We start from the raw sequence: 21,083 nt of genomic DNA, 5'->3' as shown, positions 1-21,083 counted from the left end.
TCTTTTTTGTTTGTGTGAATGTGTACATGTGTGGCTGGATAACTTGTTTTTTTGCATGCATATTTGTGTGCGTGTGTGTGTGTGCGTGTGTGCGTGTGTGTGTGCGTGTGTGTGTGGGCTTGCTCTGCTGCCTGCGTTTGCTTACGTGTGTTTGCCCTTGCGTATGTTCTTTCGTACGTGCGTGTGTTTGCTCTTGTGTGTGTTTGCTGTCCTGCGTACCTGCGTGTGCGTATGCCCACGTGTGTGTGTGTGTGTGTCTTGACGTGTGTGTTGGGTAACACAGGAGGAGCTGACAAACATCAGATGGACGCTGAGCTAAGGAAAGAAATGATGGCCATTTGGCCCAACCTCTCTCAGAAGAACCTAGACCTGCTGGTCACACCACACAAGTGTAAGTTACACCACGAAACGTAAAACACACACTACGATGTGTGTGCGTGTGTAAGTGTGTCCGAAGATCACCAATTCACCAAGAGGACAGCTTCTACTAAACGTAGTCTCACTCACTGCTTCGCCCCCCTGATCAGGACCACCACGGACCTTCTCAATACTTATAACACACTCATTTTCATACACACAACCCCTCCCGCCTACACACACACACACACACACACACACACACACACACATACACACACACACACACACACACACGTACAATCATAACTCCCTCTGTACATCCTCACCTCTCCCTACTTACAGTTCTTAGAAAACGTAAACACACTCACACAATCCCTTCTGTACCCCCACTCAATCAGTTCCTGCATCAGGGGGTGCCTGCTATAGACCCTAACCCTCTATAGAAGTCTTTTCACTACAGGGAGTATGGGCCTCAACATAGGCTTAGTGAGAGTCATGTTAGTAGTACAAGTATAGACCTATAGTAATAGTAGTAGTAGTAGTGGTAGTGGTAGTGGTAGTGGTAGTAGTAGTAGTAGTATAGTAGTAGTGGTAGTGGTAGTAGCAGTAGTAGTAGTAGTGGTAGTGGTAGTGGTAGTGGTAGTGGTAGTATAGTAGTAGTGGTAGTGGTAGTAGCAGTAGTAGTGGTAGTGGTAGTGGCAGTAGCAGTAGTAGTAGTAGTATAGTAGTAGTGGTAGTGGTAGTATAGTAGTAGTGGTAGTGGTAGTGGTAGTATAGTAGTAGTGGTAGTGGTAGTATAGTAGTAGTGGTAGTGGTAGTAGCAGTAGTAGTAGTAGTGGTAGTGGTAGTATAGTAGTAGTGGTAGTGGTAGTAGCAGTAGTAGTAGTAGTGGTAGTGGTAGTATAGTAGTAGTGGTAGTGGTAGTATAGTAGTAGTGGTAGTGGTAGTAGCAGTAGTAGTAGTAGTGGTAGTGGTAGTGGCAGTAGCAGTAGCAGTAGTAGTAGTATAGTAGTAGTGGTAGTGGTAGTGGCAGTAGCAGCAGTAGTAGTAGTATAGTAGTAGTGGTAGTGGTAGTAGCAGTAGTAGTAGTAGTAATAGTAGTAGTGGTAGTGGCAGTAGCAGTAGTAGTAGTAGTAGTAGTGGTAGTGGTAGTGGTAGTAGCAGTAGTAGTAGTAGTAATAGTAGTAGTGGTAGTGGCAGTAGCAGTAGTAGTAGTAGTAATAGTAGTAGTGGTAGTGGCAGTAGCAGTAGTAGTAGTAGTATAGTAGTAGTGGTAGTGGTAGTAGCAGTAGCAGTAGCAGTAGTAGTAGTAAAGTAATAGTAGTAGTGTAGTAGTAGTATAGTAACAGTGTTGTTATTATAATAATAAGGAAGAGATCAAATGTTCTACACACAGTGTAGTGTAGCACGCTGCCTTGGTGTTAAATATAACTTCAATTTATTAATTTAAAGTTATACTTCACTGAAAGTAGAGCAGCATGCAATGTTGAGAAAGTACTTCATAGTATTGCACTATACAATTACTATTATTCTAAAGCATTATTATACTTTTTAATAAGTTGATATGCTGGGGGACCTCGAGCCATTTCTCTGGGAATAGATCATCATTTATTTTTCAGAGTAAAGAGGTGGGTTTTAGTGTCAAACAAAGCTCCATGGTTTTCCTCATGTCAGATGTTATCTGGATCATCCAAACTCTGGGTGCCAATCTAGAGTTTCTGGAGAAAGAAATGGAGCTCCTGTTTCTGAAGGCGTAGGATTGGCGTGAAGTGATGATCTATGGTCAACGTGAAATGACGATATAGTCCTCTATAGAAACCGTTGAAGCACTATGCCTGTTCAAATTAAAGTGAAAGAGAACATTTCAGTTAACGACAGAAAAGAACTGATTGTGAAAAGACTATCAGCTCTGTTGTATACTGTACAGTGTTGTATATGTGTTGTATTTGGTTGTACCTGTACTTGTATCTGTAGGCAAATCTCAAATGACACCATTACCATATTCCCTGTATAGTACATAGCATTGTGTATATTATTGTATATATATACTGCTATTAATAGTGCATATATAATGCATATATTCCATTTAGAGGGGATAAAATATAGTATAGTGCACTACTTTCAACCACTACCTTATGGGTAATAAGTGGTGTATTTCTGTGTACATGGTGTCATTTGATGCAGTCACCATGTGTTATGTATGTAGGGTGAATCTAAAAAGTGTTTCCTTCGTTCCTTTCATCCTTGATTCCTGAGTCAGTGAATCATTGGCTCTTTGTCAAAACATATTGGAAGAGAAGGTCTGAGGGGTGGAACCTCGGATTTTTCCCCTTAATGCTATTTTTTTAAAGGAGGAAGACGAATCAAGGACTTTAAGACTTACCCTACAGTCGCGGCCACTGAAATGTTTGTTTTCTAAAAACCAAACCTACCGTTAGGAGGAATAGAGTGAAGTGTTGTCCACACGTTGGCAGCAATTGTTCTACCAATACAGTAACACGACCTAACTTTTTAGTGCCCGCAACTGCCTGTATGTGTGTGTGGTGTCGTAGCATGGTCGGTCCCCCACTCCCATCCCCCTCTCTCTCGTCTCACGGCTCAGGGTCCCATCCACATTGTGGTCTAATCGAGGCAGGGTAACTTGTCCCTCTCTCAGCAGCCACAGACCTGACGGTGGGGAAGATCTACGCTGCCATGATGATCATGGAGTATTACAGACAGAGCAAGGCCAAGAAGCTCCAGGCCCTACGCGAGGAGCAGGTACCCACTAGACCCAGGCCCACCCCTGTGACCTCCAAAATACACCCCAGAACCGACTCTTCCTTCCCCCTTAGATCCCCTTTCCAAACCTGTCCAGCTCCCCATACCCTCTCTTGCCTCCAGACACCCATGCTCCCACACCCCAATGAAGCCCAAATCATCCAACCCCCTCAGCTCCTCCTTCCGTTAGCTCCTCAACTCTTCCTCCCGCCTTTACCCACCATACAGAACCCCCATGGCTGCTATTTTTGGTCCTTCAAACCCCAGCACCCCCTTTCTACTTCCTGCCCCCATAGCCCCCCTTTCCAGACCTCCATAGCCTCTCTTCCCTCCAGAAACCATCCTCATGACCCTAATCCCACTTCTTCGCTAGACCCCGTTTCCTGGCCCCCTTGCACCCTTTCCAGGACCTCCATCGCTGCCCTCCTTGGTCCGTCAACCCCCTAAGCCCTTTATTTCCCCCTTGCCCCCCCGCTCGTCCTCCCACATCTACCTCCTCCGCCTTGGAACCCTCCCGATGAGCGCTGCCTGGTCCTGGGTTACCCCTGTAGCATGCTAACTCCAGTTACCTCTCTCTCTCTCTCTCTCTACTCCGGCACCAGGCTGTTTCTGCCTGTTTCCCAGTTAGCATGATGGATGGCTATCGTAGGCTGAGGACGGCCTGGCTCTTCCACTCGCTACCTCTTTAGCTTTACTCTACCATTACTATACCCCCCTCCTACCCATTACTATACCCCCCTCCTACCCATTACTTTACCCCCATCATAACCACCACTTGTATATTTACTTAAAGGGGCAATCTGCCGTTCAAACAATACAACTCAGTCGCAGATTGCCCCTTGAAGTACTTCTTTGAACTCCTCCCCTTTTTAAGCATGGGGGGGATGAATGGTATAGTGGTGAGGAGAAGGGGGAGACGTTTTAAACTGTCAAATTGCAATTGTTTTGTTTTGAAAATGATATGAATAACAATGATACAACATGGCCAATGTACGTGTGCACTCCTGTTGTCTATGAATGCTGTGTAAATGCACTACCTCTTAATGTGATATGCCCTGTTTCTCTAACACCTTGTCCCCATTCCCTGGGATACCCCGTTGCTCCTGTGCTGCAGTCCACAGCTTCTAATTGCTTTTATCTGCCTGTGGAGGCTAAAGTTAAATTAATGGTTCAGCCCAAAATCAAAGTTGCTTAGATGTTTTCTTGGATGTTTTAAGAAACAGAATTGGCACCCATCTTATTCTATCCAAGATCAAGTCCATGATGCGGGGTTAGGGCTCTGTGGGTATTCAGTAGGGGCGCTTTTCAGACATGAGATAAGTTGACTTAACATGGACTTAGGTAACAAATGTTGACTTATGTCCATGTTTTATTGACTTAAGTCCATGTTAAGTCTACTTATCTCAAGTCTCAATCGGGCCCTAGGTGAATGGAGTGTATGATATTTTAGACCCCGTCTATGAGTTGGTATGATCCTCCTGAATGCTGTCACCTCATTGGTTGCACTGACTGTCCAGTTCCATACAGGCTCCTCCTTCTCAACATCACCAGCTGGCCCGTGGTGCACAATGACAAACTATGTCTTTCTGTCTATCCCTCCTTCCCTTCTTCCCGCTTTCATTTCTCAGTTGTACTCTTTCCCTCCTTCCCTTCTTCCTGCTTTCATTTCTCAGTTGTACTCTTTCCCTCCTTCCCTTCTTCCCGCTTTCATTTCTCAGTTGTACTCTTTCCCTCCTTCCCTTCTTCCTGCTTTCATTTCTCAGTTGTACTCTTTCCCTCCTTCCCTTCTTCCCGCTTTCATTTCTCAGTTGTACTCTTTCCCTCCTTCCCTTCTTCCCGCTTTCATTTCTCATTTGTACTCTTTCCCTACTTCCCTTCTTCCCGCTTTCATTTCTCAGTTGTACTCTTTCCCTACTTCCCTTCTTCCCGCTTTCATTTCTCAGTTGTACTCTTTCCCTCCTTCCCTTCTTCCCGCTTTCATTTCTCAGTTGTACTCTTTCCCTCCTTCCCTTCTTCCCGCTTTCATTTCTCAGTTGTACTCTTTCCCTCCTTCCCTTCTTCCCGCTTTCATTTCTCAGTTGTACTCTTTCCCTCCTACCCTTCTTCCTGCTTTCATTTCTCAGTTGTACTCTTTCCCTCCTTCCCTTCTTCCCGCTTTCATTTCTCAGTTGTACTCTTTCCCTCCTTCCCTTCTTCCCACTTTCATTTCTCAGTTGTACTCTTTCCCTCCTTCCCTTCTTCCCGCTTTCATTTCTCAGTTGTACTCTTTCCCTCCTTCCCTTCTTCCCGCTTTCATTTCTCAGTTGTACTCTTTCCCTCCTTACTTCCTTTCTTTATGTCCATCCTTCCTGTCATCTCTCCTTATTCCCTCCTTCAATCTGTTGCACCTTCCTGTCATCTCTCCTTATTCCCTCCTTCAATCTGTTGCACCTTCCTGTCATCTCTCCTTATTCCCTCCTTCAATCTGTTGAACCTTCCTGTCATCTCTCCTTATTCCCTCCTTTAATCTGTTGCACCTTCCTGTCATCTCTCCTTATTCCCTCCTTCAATCTGTTGCACCTTCCTGTCATCTCTCCTTACAATCTTTCCCACCTTCTTTCCTTAACTCTGTCTTCCCTTTCCTCCTTCCTTCCCTCCTTCCCTCCTCCCTACAACTGTTATACTACCTTTCATTATGTCTTAATCTATTCTCCAATTTATATAGTTTATTATTTATATATGTGTGTATATATATATATATATATATATATATATATATATATATATATATACAATCTTTCCTATTGTCTTTTCTACCACTGTTTCACTGCCTGTCTTTTCACTGTTGTAATCTGTCTTTCTACCACGGTTTACCATGTCTCTCTGTGCCCCAGGTCTGTACCTTTCTATACATTTAGTTATGTATCACTCACTATCTATGTCACTCCTCTATCACTCTTTTGCATATTCCCTCCTTCTCCCTCCATCTTTCTCTCCATGTCTATCTGTCTGTCCATCCATCCCCTCGTCCCTCTGACTCGATTTGTTCTTCCAGGAGGGGGGCGGGACCTTGACTTCTCAAAACCCTCCCTGATTGGTCAATCTAGGTTGACTGTCATCAGGCCTGTCTAACCAGAACCCTTCTCCCCTCTCTGTGTTTTCCTGTCTGTGTATTCCGTCATCTCTGGTTGGTTGTTTGGATGTTGAGCTGAGGTTCCTGATGTAACCATTGGACGCTCATGTAACAAAACCGTCTCTGTGAATCTTCAGTGGTATTCATGAATGTGCTTTCTAGGGAAAATAGTGCACTAGTTTTGTACCTCGCCCTCCATATCCCATTTCACTTGTTAGTATATTAAAACACATTTTCCCAGAAGGACTCAGTGTTAGCGAGCACGCTACAACCCGGGTTCACACCCATTCATTTAGCCGTTAACATTTTAACTTTTGGTTTGGATGAACATGACGGCATCTGTAGTCATGTAGCCATCGACACCACCACAGACCAGCCAATGGAAGACCTCCCTGCTCCCGCCACACTCCATATATGGGCGAAACAACAGAAAGGACTGCTGAGGCGCTGTTTTGATGGAGGAAGTAGAATTATCCTCCAGAGCCATATACAGTGCCTTCAGAAAGTATTCAAACCCCTTGACTTATTCCACATTTTTGTTGTGTTACAGCCTGAATTCTAAATTGATTAAGTATATATTTTTTCTACCCCATAATGGCACATGAAAACGTGTTTTTAGAAATGTTTGCAAATGTATTAACATTTTAATATTGAAATATCTCATTTACATAAGTATTCACACCCCTGAGTCAATACATGTTAGAATCACCTTTGGCAGCGATTACAGCTGTGAGTCTTTCTGGTAAGTCTCTAAGAGCTTTAAGCTTTGTCAAGTTGGTTGTTGATCATTGCTAGACAGACAAGTCTCAAGTCTTGCCGAAGGTTTTCAAGCCGCATTAGGTCAAAAACTGTAATTAGGCCACTCAGGAACATTCAACGTGGTCTTGGTAAGCAACTCCAGTGTATATTTGGCTTTGTGTTTTAGGTTATTGTCCTGCTGAAAGGGGAATTTGTCTCTCAATATCTGTTGGAAAGCAGACTGAACCAGGTTTTCCTCTAGGATTTTGCCTGTGCTTAGCTTTATTCCGGTAATTTGTATTAAAAAAAACTCAATTTTCCTTGCCTATGACAAGCATACCCATAACATGATGCAGCGATCACCATGCTTGAAAATATGAAGAGTGGTACTCAGTGATGTGTTGTGTTGGATTTGCCCCAAACATAATGCTTTGTATTCAGGATATAAAGTAAATTTCTTTGCCATATTTTTTGCAGTTTTACTTTAGTGCCTTATTGCAAACAGGATGCATGTTTTGGAATATGTTGTATTCTGTACAGGCTTCCTTCTTTTCACTCTGTCATTTAGGTTAGTGTTGTGAAGTAACTACAATGCTGTGGATCCATCCTCAGTTTTCTCCTATCACATCCATTAAACTCTGTGAGTAGTGGTTCACAGTCAAGGTGTGAATACTTTCTGTAACTGTTTTAAAGTCACCATTGGCCTCATGGTGAAATACCTGAGCAGTTTCTTTCCTCTCCGGCAACTGAGTTTGGAAGGACACCTGTATCTTTGTAGTGACTGGGTGTATAGATACACCATCTGAAGTGTAATTAATAACTTCACCATGCTCAAAGGGATACATGTTTACCCATCTACCAATAGGTGTCCTTCTTTGCGAGGCATTGGAAAACCTCCCTGGTCTTTGTGGTTGAATCTGTGTTGAAATTCATTGCTCGACTGAGGGACCTTCCAGATAATTGTATGTTTGGTGTACAGAGATGAGATAGTCATTCAAAAATCATGTTAAATCACGTTAAACACTATTATTGCACGCAGAGTGAGTCCATAAAACTTATTATGTGACTTCTTAATCACATTTTGACTCCTGAACTTATTTAGGTTTGCCATACCAAAGGGGTTGAATACTGATTGATTCAAAACATTCCAGCTTTTCATTTTGTATTCATTTATGAAAGTTTCAAAAAAACATCATTCCACTTTGACATTATGGGGTATTGTGTGTAGGACAGTGACACAACATCTCAATGTAATCTATTTTAAATGCAAACATAACAAAATGTGGGAAAAGTCAAGAGGTATGAATACTTTCTGAAAGCACTGTGTGTATATATCAGGGTTGGGGTCAATTCCATTTCAATTGCAGTCAATTCAGGAAGTACAGTGAAATCCCAATTCTCTTCAATGTTTTTCAATGAGGAAAATGTGGAATTGGAACTTTATGAATTGATTGAAATGGAATTGACCCTAACCCTGGCATATATACATTTATAAACTGGGTGGTTCAAGCCCTGAATGCTGATTGTCTGACAGCCGTGGTATATCAGACCGTATACCACGGGTATGACAAAACATTTATTTTTACTGCTCTAATTACTTTGATAACCAGTTTATAATAGCAATAAGGCTCTTCTGGGGTTTTTGATATATGGCCAATATACCACAGCTAAGGGCTGTTCTTAGGCAAGACACAATGCGGAGTGCCTGGACACAGCCCTTAGCCGTGGTATATTGGCCATATACCACACCTCCTCGGGCCTTATTGCTTAAGTATATGGCTCTGGTTGCTACTAAGCACTGACTGACACAGGATCAGATCAGGTCTTAATTCTCCTAATGGTGAAGGTTATCAGATGGTTATGGTAATCTGATCCTAGATCTGTGGTTAAAGCAGGGCTGGGCAATTCTAGCTCTGGAGGGACAAAGTATTTGTTTCAGTCAAATAATCAGCGAGTCCTCAGTTAAGACACCAATTAATTAATAACCAACTAGAAAGGGTCATTTTTCAAGAAAAATTGTGTGACTTGCTTCAGCTGTCCAGAATAATTTTTATGTTGGTGGAAGAAGTTTAAATTGTTAGTGGCTAGTATTGAAAAACTGAAGCTTGTTTAATGGTGACTATTATATATACTTAGTGCTGGGCTGGAACAAAAGCCTGCCCCTCCGCCCTTCTCCAGAGCTTCAATATCCCACTCTAGGCAACTTCTAACCTCTAAACCATTACTTTGCCCAATTGTGCCACCTGGTGGGAGCATGCTGCGGTGCATCCTCTCCTTTCCTCTGTGTGTGTGTGTGTGTCCCTGCCTGAGTGTGTCTGATGCCAGCCCGAGGCCATGTTGTATCTCACACAGAACCGAACACCGTTAATGTTTCAGCGCATGGAGCCGCCCTCCCCCGGGGGAGGAGAAGGGGGAGGAGGGGGAGGCCCCGACGGGACGGGAGGAGGGATGCCAGGGGCCAACGGCCTCCCCACCACCCAGCATGACCCCAACAGCATGTGAGTAGTAGTGATGGGTTATACATATGCGTACATGATATGTACATATACACACATAAATACATACATACATAAGCATGCCAACACTCACAGTATGCATACTGTAGATGCACACACACACACACACACACATACAGTGCCTTGCGAAAGTATTCGGCCCCCTTGAACTTTGCGACCTTTTGCCACATTTCAGGCTTCAAACATGAAGATATAAAACTGTATTTTTTTTGTGAAGAATCAACAACAACTGGGACACAATCATGAAGTGGAACGACATTTATTGGATATTTCAAACTTTTTTAACAAATCAAAAACTGAAAAATTGGGCGTGCAAAATTATTCAGCCCCTTTACTTTCAGTGCAGCAAACTCTCTCCAGAAGTTCAGTGAGGATCTCTGAATGATCCAATGTTGACCTAAATGACTAATGATGATAAATACAATCCACCTGTGTGTAATCAAGTCTCCGTATAAATGCACCTGCACTGTGATAGTCTCAGAGGTCCGTTAAAAGTGCAGAGAGCATCATGAAGAACAAGGAACACACCAGGCAGGTCCGAGATACTGTTGTGAAGAAGTTTAAAGCGGGATTTGGATACAAAAAGATTTCCCATGCTTTAAACATCCCAAGGAGCACTGTGCAAGCGATAATATTGAAATGGAAGGAGTATCAGACCACTGCAAATCTACCAAGACCTGGCCGTCCCTCTAAACTTTCAGCTCATACAAGGAGAAAACTGATCAGAGATGCAGCCAAGAGGCCCATGATCACTCTGGATGAACTGCAGAGATCTATAGCTGAGGTGGGAGACTCTGTCCATAGGACAACAATCAGTCAGTCGTATATTGCACAAATCTGGCCTTTATGGAAGAGTGGCAAGAAGAAAGCCATTTCTTAAAGATATCCATAAAAAGTGTTGTTTAAAGTCTGCCACAAGCCACCTGGGAGACACACCAAACATGTGGAAGAAGGTGCTCTGGTCAGATGAAACCAAAATTGAACTTTTTGGCAACAATGCAAAACGTTATGTTTGGAGTAAAAGCAACACAGCTGAACACACCATCCCCACTGTCAAACATGGTGGTGGCAGCATCATGGTTTGGGCCTGCTTTTCTTCAGCAGGGACAGAGAAGATGGTTAAAATTGATGGGAAGATGGATGGAGTCAAATACAGGACCATTCTGGAAGAAAACCTGATGGAGTCTGCAAAAGACCTGAGACTGGGACGGAGATTTGTCTTCCAACAAGACAATGATCCAAAACATAGAGCAAAATCTACAATGGAATGGTTCAAAAATAAACATATCCAGGTGTTAGAATGGCCAAGTCAAAGTCCAGACCTGAATCCAATCGAGAATCTGTGGAAAGAACTGAAAACTGCTGTTCACAAATGCTCTCCATCCAACCTCACTGAGCTCGAGCTATTTTGCAAGGAGGAATGGGAAAAAAATTCAGTCTCTCGATGTGCAAAACTGATAGAGACATACCCCAAGCGACTTACAGCTGTAATCGCAGCAAAAGGTGGCGCTACAAAGTATTAACTTAAGGGGGCTGAATAATTTTGCACGCCCAATTTTTCAGTTTTTAATTTGTTAAAAAAGTTTGAAATATCCAATAAATGTAGTTCCACTTTATGATTGTGTCCCACTTGTTGTTGATTCTTCACAAAAATAAAAAGTTTTATATCTTTATGTTTGAAGCTTGAAATGTGGCAAAAGGTCGCAAAGTTCAAGGGGGCCGAATACTTTCGCAAGGCACTGTACATGCATACAGTAGAATACAGTAGAATACATATACTCATACTCACATATGCAGGTATGGAGGCAGGTAGCCTCGAGGTTAGAGCACTGTGCCAGCAACCAAAAGACTGCTGGTTCGGATACTGGAGCCGACAAGGTGAGAGAAGAAAGTGTGACTTGAGCAAGGCATTTACCCCTAATTCCTCCAGGAGCGCTGTACAATGACGACCCTGGCCGTGACCCCACTCCCTGCGGGTGTCTCAGGGGGAGTTGGGATAAGTAACAAACAAAAACACTTATATCTAACAGGACAAATATAAGCACCCCCCCCCCCCTATTATTACAAGCATACAACCTGCACATACAAACACTTTGTACATGTCTCTCACGGGGTCTGTTTCTTCTGTTTCTACACGGTTTGGCCTTTTTAGCTGCTGCGTTCCCCAATGACTCTCTCTGTCTTCCTGTGTGTCTCTGTCTTCTGTCTCCTTCTCTGTGTGTCTCTGTCTCTCTGTCTTCCTTCTCTGTGTGTCTCTGTCTCTCTGTCTTCCTTCTCTGTGTGTCTATGTCTTCTGTCTCCTTCTCTGTGTGTCTCTGTCTCTCTATCTTCCTTCTCTGTGTGTCTCTGTCTCTTTGTCTTCCTTCTCTGTGTGTCTCTCTGTCTTCTGTCTCCTTCTCTGTGTGTCTCTCTGTCTTCTTCTCTGTGTGTCTCTCTGTCTTCCTTCGCTGTGTGTCTCTCTGTCTTCTGTCTCCTTCTCTGTGTGTCTCTCTGTCTCCTTCTCTGTGTGTCTCTCTGTCTTCCTTCCCTGTGTGTCTCTCTGTCTTCCTTATCTGTGTGTCTCTCTGTCTTCCTCCTCTGTGTGTCTCTCTGTCTCCTTCTCTGTGTGTCTCTCTGTCTTCCGTCTCTGTGTCTCTGTGTCCTTATTTCTCTGGTGCCGTCAGACTTGTGTCTGTGTGTGTTTGTATTGTATTTGTAATTATTGAAGCGATAGTGTGGTTTTATTTGAGTGTGTGTTTTAGTCTGCATGTGTGTGACTGTATGTATTCGCAAACATACATATGCATGTATACCTATGCATGTTTGCATAGGCGTGTGACTGAGTAGGTGTGTGTATTTGACGTGTGTGTGTGTGTGTGTGTTCATGAGTGTGTGCATACATATCTGGGTTTGCGTTTGTGCGTATACAGTATATAAGCCACTAACATCCTCCTCCGTGTCTGCATTCGTGCGTGTGTGTGTGTGTGTGTGTGTGTGTGTGCGCGAGTGTGTGTACACGAGTGTGTGTGTGTGTGCGAATGCTTGTGTGTGTGTGTGTGTGTGTGTGTGTGTGTGTGTGTGTGTGTGTGTGTGTGTGTGTGTGTGTGTGTACGTGTGTGTGCGAGTGTGTATGTGTGTGTGTGTGCGAGTGTGTGTGTGTGCGAATGCTTGTGTGTGTGTGTGTGTGTGTGTGTGTGTGTGTGTGTGTGTGTGTGTGTGTGTGTGTGTGTGTGTGTGTGTGTGCGGGTGCTTGTGTGTGTGTGTGTGTGTGTGTGCGGGTGCTTGTGTGTGTGTGTGTGTGTGTGTGTGTGTGTGTGTGTGTGTGTGTGTGTGTGTGTGTGTGTGTGTGTGTGTGTGTGTGTGTGAGTGCTTGGGTGTGTGTGTGTGTGTATGCGCGTGTGTGTGTGCGTGTGTGTGTGCTTGTGTGTGCTTGTGTGTGTGTGTGTGTGTGTGTGTGTGTGTGTGTGTGTACCAGACCTCCAGAGGGTGGGATGACAGAGAGCCAGTCGTGGGTGACAGCTAAAGCTCAGGAGATGTTTAACAAGACGGGCAACTGGAGCCCAGAGAGACCCTACCCCGACCATCTCCATGACAACAGACACAACCCCCAGGTAACGCAACACAAACATATAACAAACACATGCAGGTCACCGTGGTAACGCAGTAATCGCACAAACTGGCGCCCGACTGTGATTCTATTGAGGTTTTGGGACAATACAGTGGCTGTTAGTGTATAGGCCAACAGTTGTTCCATTGTGTCCTATAGGAGTAAACATGATGATGTCATATACTCTACACTAAATGATAACTTAGTCATACAATGCAGGATTGGCGCGTGTTTTAAAGATATCTGTTAAGCTTATATTCTGGTAAATTGTTGACAACATGATCCTTTTCTGGAGAATGTCATTCCCTCGGTATATATTACATCCTTATTCTTAACTGGTAGAAGGAAATGACAGACTGTTGATACTGCTACTCAACCTATATTTATCCTGGTGATTCACTGAGAAGGCCTTGATTGGTCAAGAGATGGACAATATTCCACCCCTCTCAGCTGTGCTGCTCTGAGTCAACTTCTGGACTGTTTGTGTCGTCCCACTCAAGGTCCTCCTCTTTAATCTATCTCTCTCTCTTTCTACGTTTCACTCAGTGAAGTAACTATGTTCAACCTCCCACCCCTTACTGACACACTCTTTCTGTCCTCTCTCACTCTCTCGCGTCTCTCTCCAACACTCTCATGCCATCTCTTGGCCCATCCTCACTGCCCCCTGGCTCAAACCAAGTCTTGGGCCTACAGGTGGGTGGTAGATGGGCTCCCCCCACTCTCTCTCCCTGTTGGACTGTGCCAAGCCCACCCTGGTCTCATCTCTCTCAGTCAAATTAGTGAAGAACCATAGATATGCATGTTTTGTGTGTTGTGTGTAAAAACATAGAGAGACAGTATTCAGACCTCTTGACTTTTTACACATTTTGTTACGTTACAGCCTTATTCTAAAATGGATAAAATAGTTTTTTTCCCTTCCTTGATCTACACACAATATCCAATAATGACAAATGTATAAATAAATAACACCCGGAAATATCACATAAGTATTCCCTTTACTCAGTACTTTGTTGAAGCACCTGTGGCAGTGATTACAGCCTTGAGTCTTCTTGGGTATGATGCTACAAGCTTGGAACACCTGTATTTGGGGAGTTTCTCCCATTCTTCTCTGCCGATCCTCTCAGCTCTGTCAGGTTGGATGGGGAGCTTCGCTGCACAGCTATTTTCAGGTCTCTCCAGAGATGTTCGATCGGGTTCAATTCCGGGCTCTGGCTGGGCCACTCAAGGACATTCAGAGACTTTTCCCGAAGCCACACCTGCGTTGACTTGGATGTGTGCTTAGGGTCGTTGTCCTGTTGGAAGGTGAACCTTCGCCCAGTCTGAGGTTCTGAGCACTGTGGAGCAGGTTTTCATCAAGGGTCTCTCTGTACTGCTCCGTTCATCTTTCCCTCGATCCTGACTAGTCTCCCAGTCCCTGCCGCTGGAAAACCTCCCCACAGCATGATGCTGCCACCACCATGCTTCACCGTAGGGATGGTGCCAGGTTTCCTCTAGATGTGACTCTTGGCATTCAGGCCAAAAAGTTCAATCTTGGTTTCAACAGACCAGATCTTGTTTCTCATGGTCTGAGAGTCTTTAGATGTATTTTGGCAAACTCCAAGCAGGCTGTAATGTGCCTTTTACTGAGGAGTGGCTTCCGTCTGGTCACTCTACCATAAAGGCCTGATTGGTGGAGTGCTAGAGAGATGGTTGTCCTTCTGGAAAGTTCTCCCATCTCCACAGAGGAACTCTGGAGCTCTGTCAGAGTGATCATCGGGTTCTTGGTCATCTCCCTGACCAAGGCTCTTCTCGCCCGATTGCTCCGTTTGTCCGTGTGGCCAGCTCTAGGAAGAGTCTTGGTGGTTTCAAACTTCTTCCATTTATGACTGATGGAGGCCACTGTGTTCTTGGGGACCTTCAATGGTGCAGAAATGTTTTGGTACCCTTCCCCAGATCTGTGCCTCGACACAATCCTGTCTCTGAGATCTACGGACAATTCCTTTGACCTCATGGCTTGATTTTGCTCTGACATGCACTGTGAACTGTGTGACCTTATATAGACAGGTGTGTGCCTTTCCAAATAATTTCCAATCAATAGAATTTACCACAGGTGGACTCCAATCAAGTTATAGAAACATCTCAAGGATGATCAATTGAAACAGGATGCACCTGATCTCAATTTAGAGTCTCATAAGGGTCTAAATACTTATTTAAATGAGGTATTTCTGGGTTTAATTTTGTATTTTTTTAATACATTTGCTAAACTTTGTCATTATAGGGTATTGTGTGTCGATTGGTGTGGATACATTTAAAAAAAATCCATTTTAGGGGTCCGGGAGCCTCCGGTGGCGCAGTGCCTCCCGGTCGATGCTGTCCATGGGGCGACGCACAATTGGCCTAGCGTCGTCCGGGTTAGGGAGGGTTTGGCCGGTAGGGATATCCTTGTCTCATCGCGCACTAGCGAGTCCTGTGGCGGGCCGGGCGCAGTGCACGCTGGCACGGTGTTTCCTCCGACACATTGGTGCGGCTGGCTTCCGGGTTGGATGCGCGCTGTGTTAAGAAGCAGTGCGGCTTGGTTGGGTTGTGTATTGGAGGACGCATGACTTTCGACCTTCGTCTCTCCCGAGCCTGTACGGGAGTTGTAGCGATGAGACAAGATAGTAACTACTAACAATTGGATACCACGAAATTGGGGAGAAAAGGGGGGTAAAATGTAAAATTGTAAAAAATTTAAAAAGTTAAGGGGTCCGAATACTTTTGGAATTATCTGTACATGAACGCTGCTACAGTATCTATGGTTCTGTGGGACGAAATGTCTACATACTGCTCCCTGCAGCCCGTTGAAGGACCAGATAAACAGACAATAGAGAGGCTTCCTTATTTTATAGCTACTTCACAGCCAAGCTGGCCGGTGGAGACAAGACAATATACCTATTGAATAAGAACTACACAACTAACTATAGAATAGTTCAAAAGCATAGAATTATAAACAATTATAGAATCACTTACGATACACTCATTCTAGTCCTATCAAAAGACCCCTGTCTCTGAGACTCCTGCCCCTAGTCGGCAGTGGTCACACACCCTCTGGTCTCTTTCTTGCAGACGCTAGAGATGAGAAAGATGGGGCGGGACGGGTACTCGGAAACTGAGCCCTGTCACCCAATGCGAATGGACAGGCATGGTCGGACCATCTCCATGCCCCGCCTCTCAGACGACAACCAAGTGAGCACCTTCATCCCCATCATCATCATCATCATAAACCCTCCATTCCTCCTCCTCATCCCTGCACTCTTTCCCCTCCGTCCTCCTTCTCCTTTTCCTCGCTCTGACTATCCACTCTGACCTGTGTTTGTTTATTTGGATCCCCATTAGCAGCTGTTCTTCCTGGGGTCCACAAAAACAGTAAACATGACAAGTAACAAAACACTGATACACGGATAGACAAGGACAGACACACACATTTAAAATACAACCCTATACAAACAATACAACTAGAAAAATAATAATACATTTTAAAAATGTATTTGTGCGTTAAAGTGTGTGTGTGTGTGTGTGTGTGTGTGTGTGTGTGTGTGTGTGTGTGTGTGTGTGTCAAGCCCCTGTTTGTTAAGACTACTACTGGTAAAGTGATATGTCTTAGAAACATTTGATGTATCACTTTAAAACTAGTTTCCTTACACTCTTATTAACAGGGTGGCGCAGTGTGACGCATGCTAACGCTAACTTAAATAATTAAATATTAGTATGGAGATATGCTAATGCTAACTTAAATAATAAAATATTAGCATGGAGATATGCTAATGCTAACTTAAATAATTAAATATTAGTATGGAGATATGCTAATGCTAACTTAAATAATAAAATATTAGCATGGAGATATGCTAATGCTAACTGAAAGATGAAATCCACAGTAGGGGGAAACAGCCCCATTGTCCATTGTTATTGATTTTGTTGCCGAGCTGAGGAGTGCAGCAAAAATTCCAGTACATTCTGCCCTCTTCTATCGCAATGATGTCAGAGGGGAGAAAACAGTATTCGATGGGTTAGAGGGTCACATGTTCAATCCCATTGCTAGACACATTTTTTTTAAATGTTGAACCCTATCCCAAACACTTAACCATTCAAAATGAATGCCTACATTTAACCAGACGCAAGGCGCCTTGCCAGGAGGCTCTACCCATCAACCGTGTCAAAAACAAGTTAGAACTGTAACGTTTGGACCAACTTGGAAATTTGACGTTTTGAGAAACGTGGATAAACTGAATCTGAAATCAAATTGGTCAAAAAGTGAGATCTTCTGGCTTTAAAGAATGAAATATTAGCATGGAAATATTGGGTAACAGAGCAGTCTGGATACGTCTTTCATCCACAAAGCACAAACTTGCCTAGCCCTCCTCATCTCACATCCTCCCTCCCCTTCTCCGTCCTTCCCCTGGTGTGCATCCCCATTACATCCATCCTATCCATGCTCATTCCCATAGTAGCCTTGGTGTGTCTGTCTGCTGTCTGCTGTGGCCAGAGGTCTTGGTTTGTTGGGAGAGGGTGTGAACTGAGAAGGACAATACAGGTGGTACCTATTTTACCTCAAACATCTGTGTATTTCAAGAAAAGCTTTCACCAAAATGTCCCACAATCCCCAGGACAGAATCTGGCTGCAAAAACACACACACACACACACTGGCATGCACACACACACACACACACACACACACACACACACACACACACACACACACACACACTGGCATCAAACCATGTACTCTCACTCTGGTCTGGTGTCATCAAGTCTGTTGGTTACTGTAAGACTGTAGCAGTGTGTTGTCTGTTGGTTACTGTAAGACTGTAGCAGTGTGTTGTCTGTTGGTTACTGTAAGACTGTAGCAGTGTGTTGTCTGTTGGTTACTGTAAGACTGTAGCAGTGTGTTGTCTGTTGGTTACTGTAAGACTGTAGCAGTGTGTTGTCTGGTGTCATCAAGTCTGTTGGTTACTGTAAGACTCTAGCAGTGTGTTGTCTGTTGGTTACTGTAAGACTGTAGCAGTGTGTTGTCTGTTGGTTACTGTAAGACTGTAGCAGTGTGTTGTCTGGTGGTTACTGTAAGACTGTAGCAGTGTGTTGTCTGGTGTCATCAAGTCTGTTGGTTACTGTAAGACTGTAGCAGTGTGTTGTCTGGTGTCATCAAGTCTGTTGGTTACTGTAAGACTGTAGCAGTGTGTTGTCTGGTGGTTACTGTAAGACTGTAGCAGTGTGTTGTCTGTTGGTTACTGTAAGACTGTAGTAGTGTGTTGTCTGTTGGTTACTGTAAGACTGTAGTAGTGTGTTGTCTGTTGGTTACTGTAAGACTGTAGCAGTGTGTTGTCTGTTGGTTACTGTAAGACTGTAGTAGTGTGTTGTCTGTTGGTTACTGTAAGACTGTAGCAGTGTGTTGTCTGTTGGTTACTGTAAGACTGTAGCAGTGTGTTGTCTGTTGGTTACTGTAAGACTGTAGCAGTGTGTTGTCTGTTGGTTACTGTAAGACTGTAGTAGTGTGTTGTCTGTTGGTTACTGTAAGACTGTAGCAGTGTGTTGTCTGTTGGTTACTGTAAGACTGTAGCAGTGTGTTGTCTGTTGGTTACTGTAAGACTGTAGCAGTGTGTTGTCTGTTGGTTACTGTAAGACTGTAGCAGTGTGTTGTCTGGTGGCATCAAGTATGTTGGTTACTGTAAGACTGTAGCAGTGTGTTGTCTGGTGGATACTGTAAGACTGTAGCAGTGTGTTGTCTGGTGGTTACTGTAAGACTGTAGCAGTGTGTTGTCTGTTGGTTACTGTAAGACTGTAGCAGTGTGTTGTCTGGTGGCATCAAGTATGTTGGTTACTGTAAGACTGTAGCAGTGTGTTGTCTGGTGGATACTGTAGACTGTAGCAGTGTGTTGTCTGGTGGTTACTGTAAGACTGTAGCAGTGTGTTGTCTGTTGGTTACTGTAAGACTGTAGCAGTGTGTTGTCTGTTGGTTACTGTAAGACTGTAGTAGTGTGTTGTCTGTTGGTTACTGTAAGACTGTAGCAGTGTGTTGTCTGTTGGTTACTGTAAGACTGTAGCAGTGTGTTGTCTGGTGGCATCAAGTATGTTGGTTACTGTAAGACTGTAGCAGTGTGTTGTCTGGTGGATACTGTAAGACTGTAGCAGTGTGTTGTCTGTTGGTTACTGTAAGACTGTAGCAGTGTGTTGTCTGTTGGTTACTGTAAGACTGTAGCAGTGTGTTGTCTGGTGTCATCAAGTCTGTTGGTTACTGTAAGACTGTAGCAGTGTGTTGTCTGTTGGTTACTGTAAGACTGTAGCAGTGTGTTGTCTGTTGGTTACTGTAAGACTGTAGCAGTGTGTTGTCTGTTGGTTACTGTAAGACTGTAGCAGTGTGTTGTCTGGTGGTTACTGTAAGACTGTAGCAGTGTGTTGTCTGTTGGTTACTGTAAGACTGTAGCAGTGTGTTGTCTGTTGGTTACTGTAAGACTGTAGCAGTGTGTTGTCTGTTGGTTACTGTAAGACTGTAGTAGTGTGTTGTCTGTTGGTTACTGTAAGACTGTAGCAGTGTGTTGTCTGTTGGTTACTGTAAGACTGTAGCAGTGTGTTGTCTGGTGGCATCAAGTATGTTGGTTACTGTAAGACTGTAGCAGTGTGTTGTCTGGTGGATACTGTAAGACTGTAGCAGTGTGTTGTCTGGTGGTTACTGTAAGACTGTAGCAGTGTGTTGTCTGGTGTCATCAAGTCTGTTGGTTACTGTAAGACTGTAGTAGTGTGTTGTCTGTTGGTTACTGTAAGACTGTAGCAGTGTGTTGTCTGGTGTCATCAAGTCTGTTGGTTACTGTAAGACTGTAGCAGTGTGTTGTCTGTTGGTTACTGTAAGACTGTAGCAGTGTGTTGTCTGGTGTCATCAAGTCTGTTGGTTACTGTAAGACTGTAGCAGTGTGTTGTCTGTTGGTTACTGTAAGACTGTAGCAGTGTGTTGTCTGGTGTATGACCGAGTATATGGGTGTAAGAGAGAAACACACACACACTAAGAGGAGTGTGTGTGTGTGTGTGTGTGTGTGTGTGTGTGTGTGTGTGTGTGTGTGTGTGTGTGTGTGTGTGTGTGTGTGTGTGTGTGTGTGTGTGTGTGTGTGTGTAGCATAGAAGCGTAGTAGTGTTTAGTAGTGGAATATGTTGTGTTATACTGTATCTGAAAAGCTTTAGTGTGGCATCGGTAGTGTGGTAGGATAAGACCACATGGCACCCTATTCCCTTTGTAGTGCACTACTTTTGACCAGATCCCGTACTGTCGGGCTCTGGTCAACAGTAATGCATTTTGCAGAGATTAGGGTGCCATTTGGAACGCTAGCTAATAGCCTATAGACTGTATAGTATGAAACACCACCACCTGTGCTCTCCTCACTGACTGTGTCTAACACTGCTCTGCCCTACAGAGTGTACACGATGCTGCGGTAAGTGTGCGTGTGTGCGTGTCAGTGAGCAACGTTTTTTATTGTCTTTCTTTTCCTCTCCCTCTCTCTCTCTCTCTCTCTCTCTCTCTCTCTCACCCTCCTCTCTCTTGTGTGTGCTCGTTGGCCCTTCACCAATTAACTGGATCTCTCTATTGTTCTGCTCTCTTCTCTTCTTCCTTTTAACCTCCCTGCCCTCTGTCTCATCCTCCCTTCTCTCCTTTCCTCATCATGTTCTTTCTCTACCACCTTCCCAACTTTTTTACCTTCCCTCATTCCTCTCTCCCATACCAACCCCACCTCTCTTTCTATACCAACCCTTTCCTCCTCCCCACTCATCCCTTTCCCCTCATCCTTCACTCCCCCTTCCTCTCTCCATCCCTCTCGCTCCCTGGGTCTTGGTGGCTATGCTGTGTCCAATGGCTCTGTCCTCCGGTGCTGTTTGTTTTTGTCTCTCCCTTTGTTTTTGTCTCTCCCTTCCTCCTCTCTTCTTCCTTCCTCTCCCGTCCTCTCCGCTCCCTTCTTCTCCGCTCTCTTCCTCTCCTCTCCCTTCTTCTCCTCTCCTCTCCTCTCCCTTCTT

At 44.2% G+C, this 21,083-nt stretch overlaps 1 protein-coding gene across 2 annotated transcripts in view; it reads left to right on the top strand.

The window, feature by feature from the left end:
- Positions 1-21,083, top strand: part of cacna1ab (calcium voltage-gated channel subunit alpha1 Ab) — a 311,077-nt gene that overhangs the window by 281,248 nt on the left and 8,746 nt on the right. The window contains exons 43-48 of one of the 2 annotated variants that reach the window (XM_090195564.1): positions 284-391; positions 3,017-3,120; positions 9,347-9,468; positions 12,941-13,076; positions 16,157-16,276; positions 20,489-20,506. In XM_090195564.1, coding sequence (XP_090051690.1) covers positions 284-391; positions 3,017-3,120; positions 9,347-9,468; positions 12,941-13,076; positions 16,157-16,276; positions 20,489-20,506 — 608 coding nt within the window. Of the gene's footprint in view, positions 1-283; positions 392-3,016; positions 3,121-9,322; positions 9,469-12,940; positions 13,077-16,156; positions 16,277-20,488; positions 20,507-21,083 lie in introns of both variants that reach the window. The other variant, XM_090195565.1, reaches the window with a different exon arrangement.

Source organism: Oncorhynchus mykiss, chromosome 13, assembly GCF_057628025.1.
Source record: "Oncorhynchus mykiss isolate SJ-2025 chromosome 13, ASM5762802v1, whole genome shotgun sequence".
Lineage (NCBI taxonomy): Eukaryota > Metazoa > Chordata > Actinopteri > Salmoniformes > Salmonidae > Oncorhynchus > Oncorhynchus mykiss.
The sequence above is the reverse complement of the archived record's forward strand: the minus strand, read 5'-3'. Positions and strand labels throughout refer to the sequence as shown.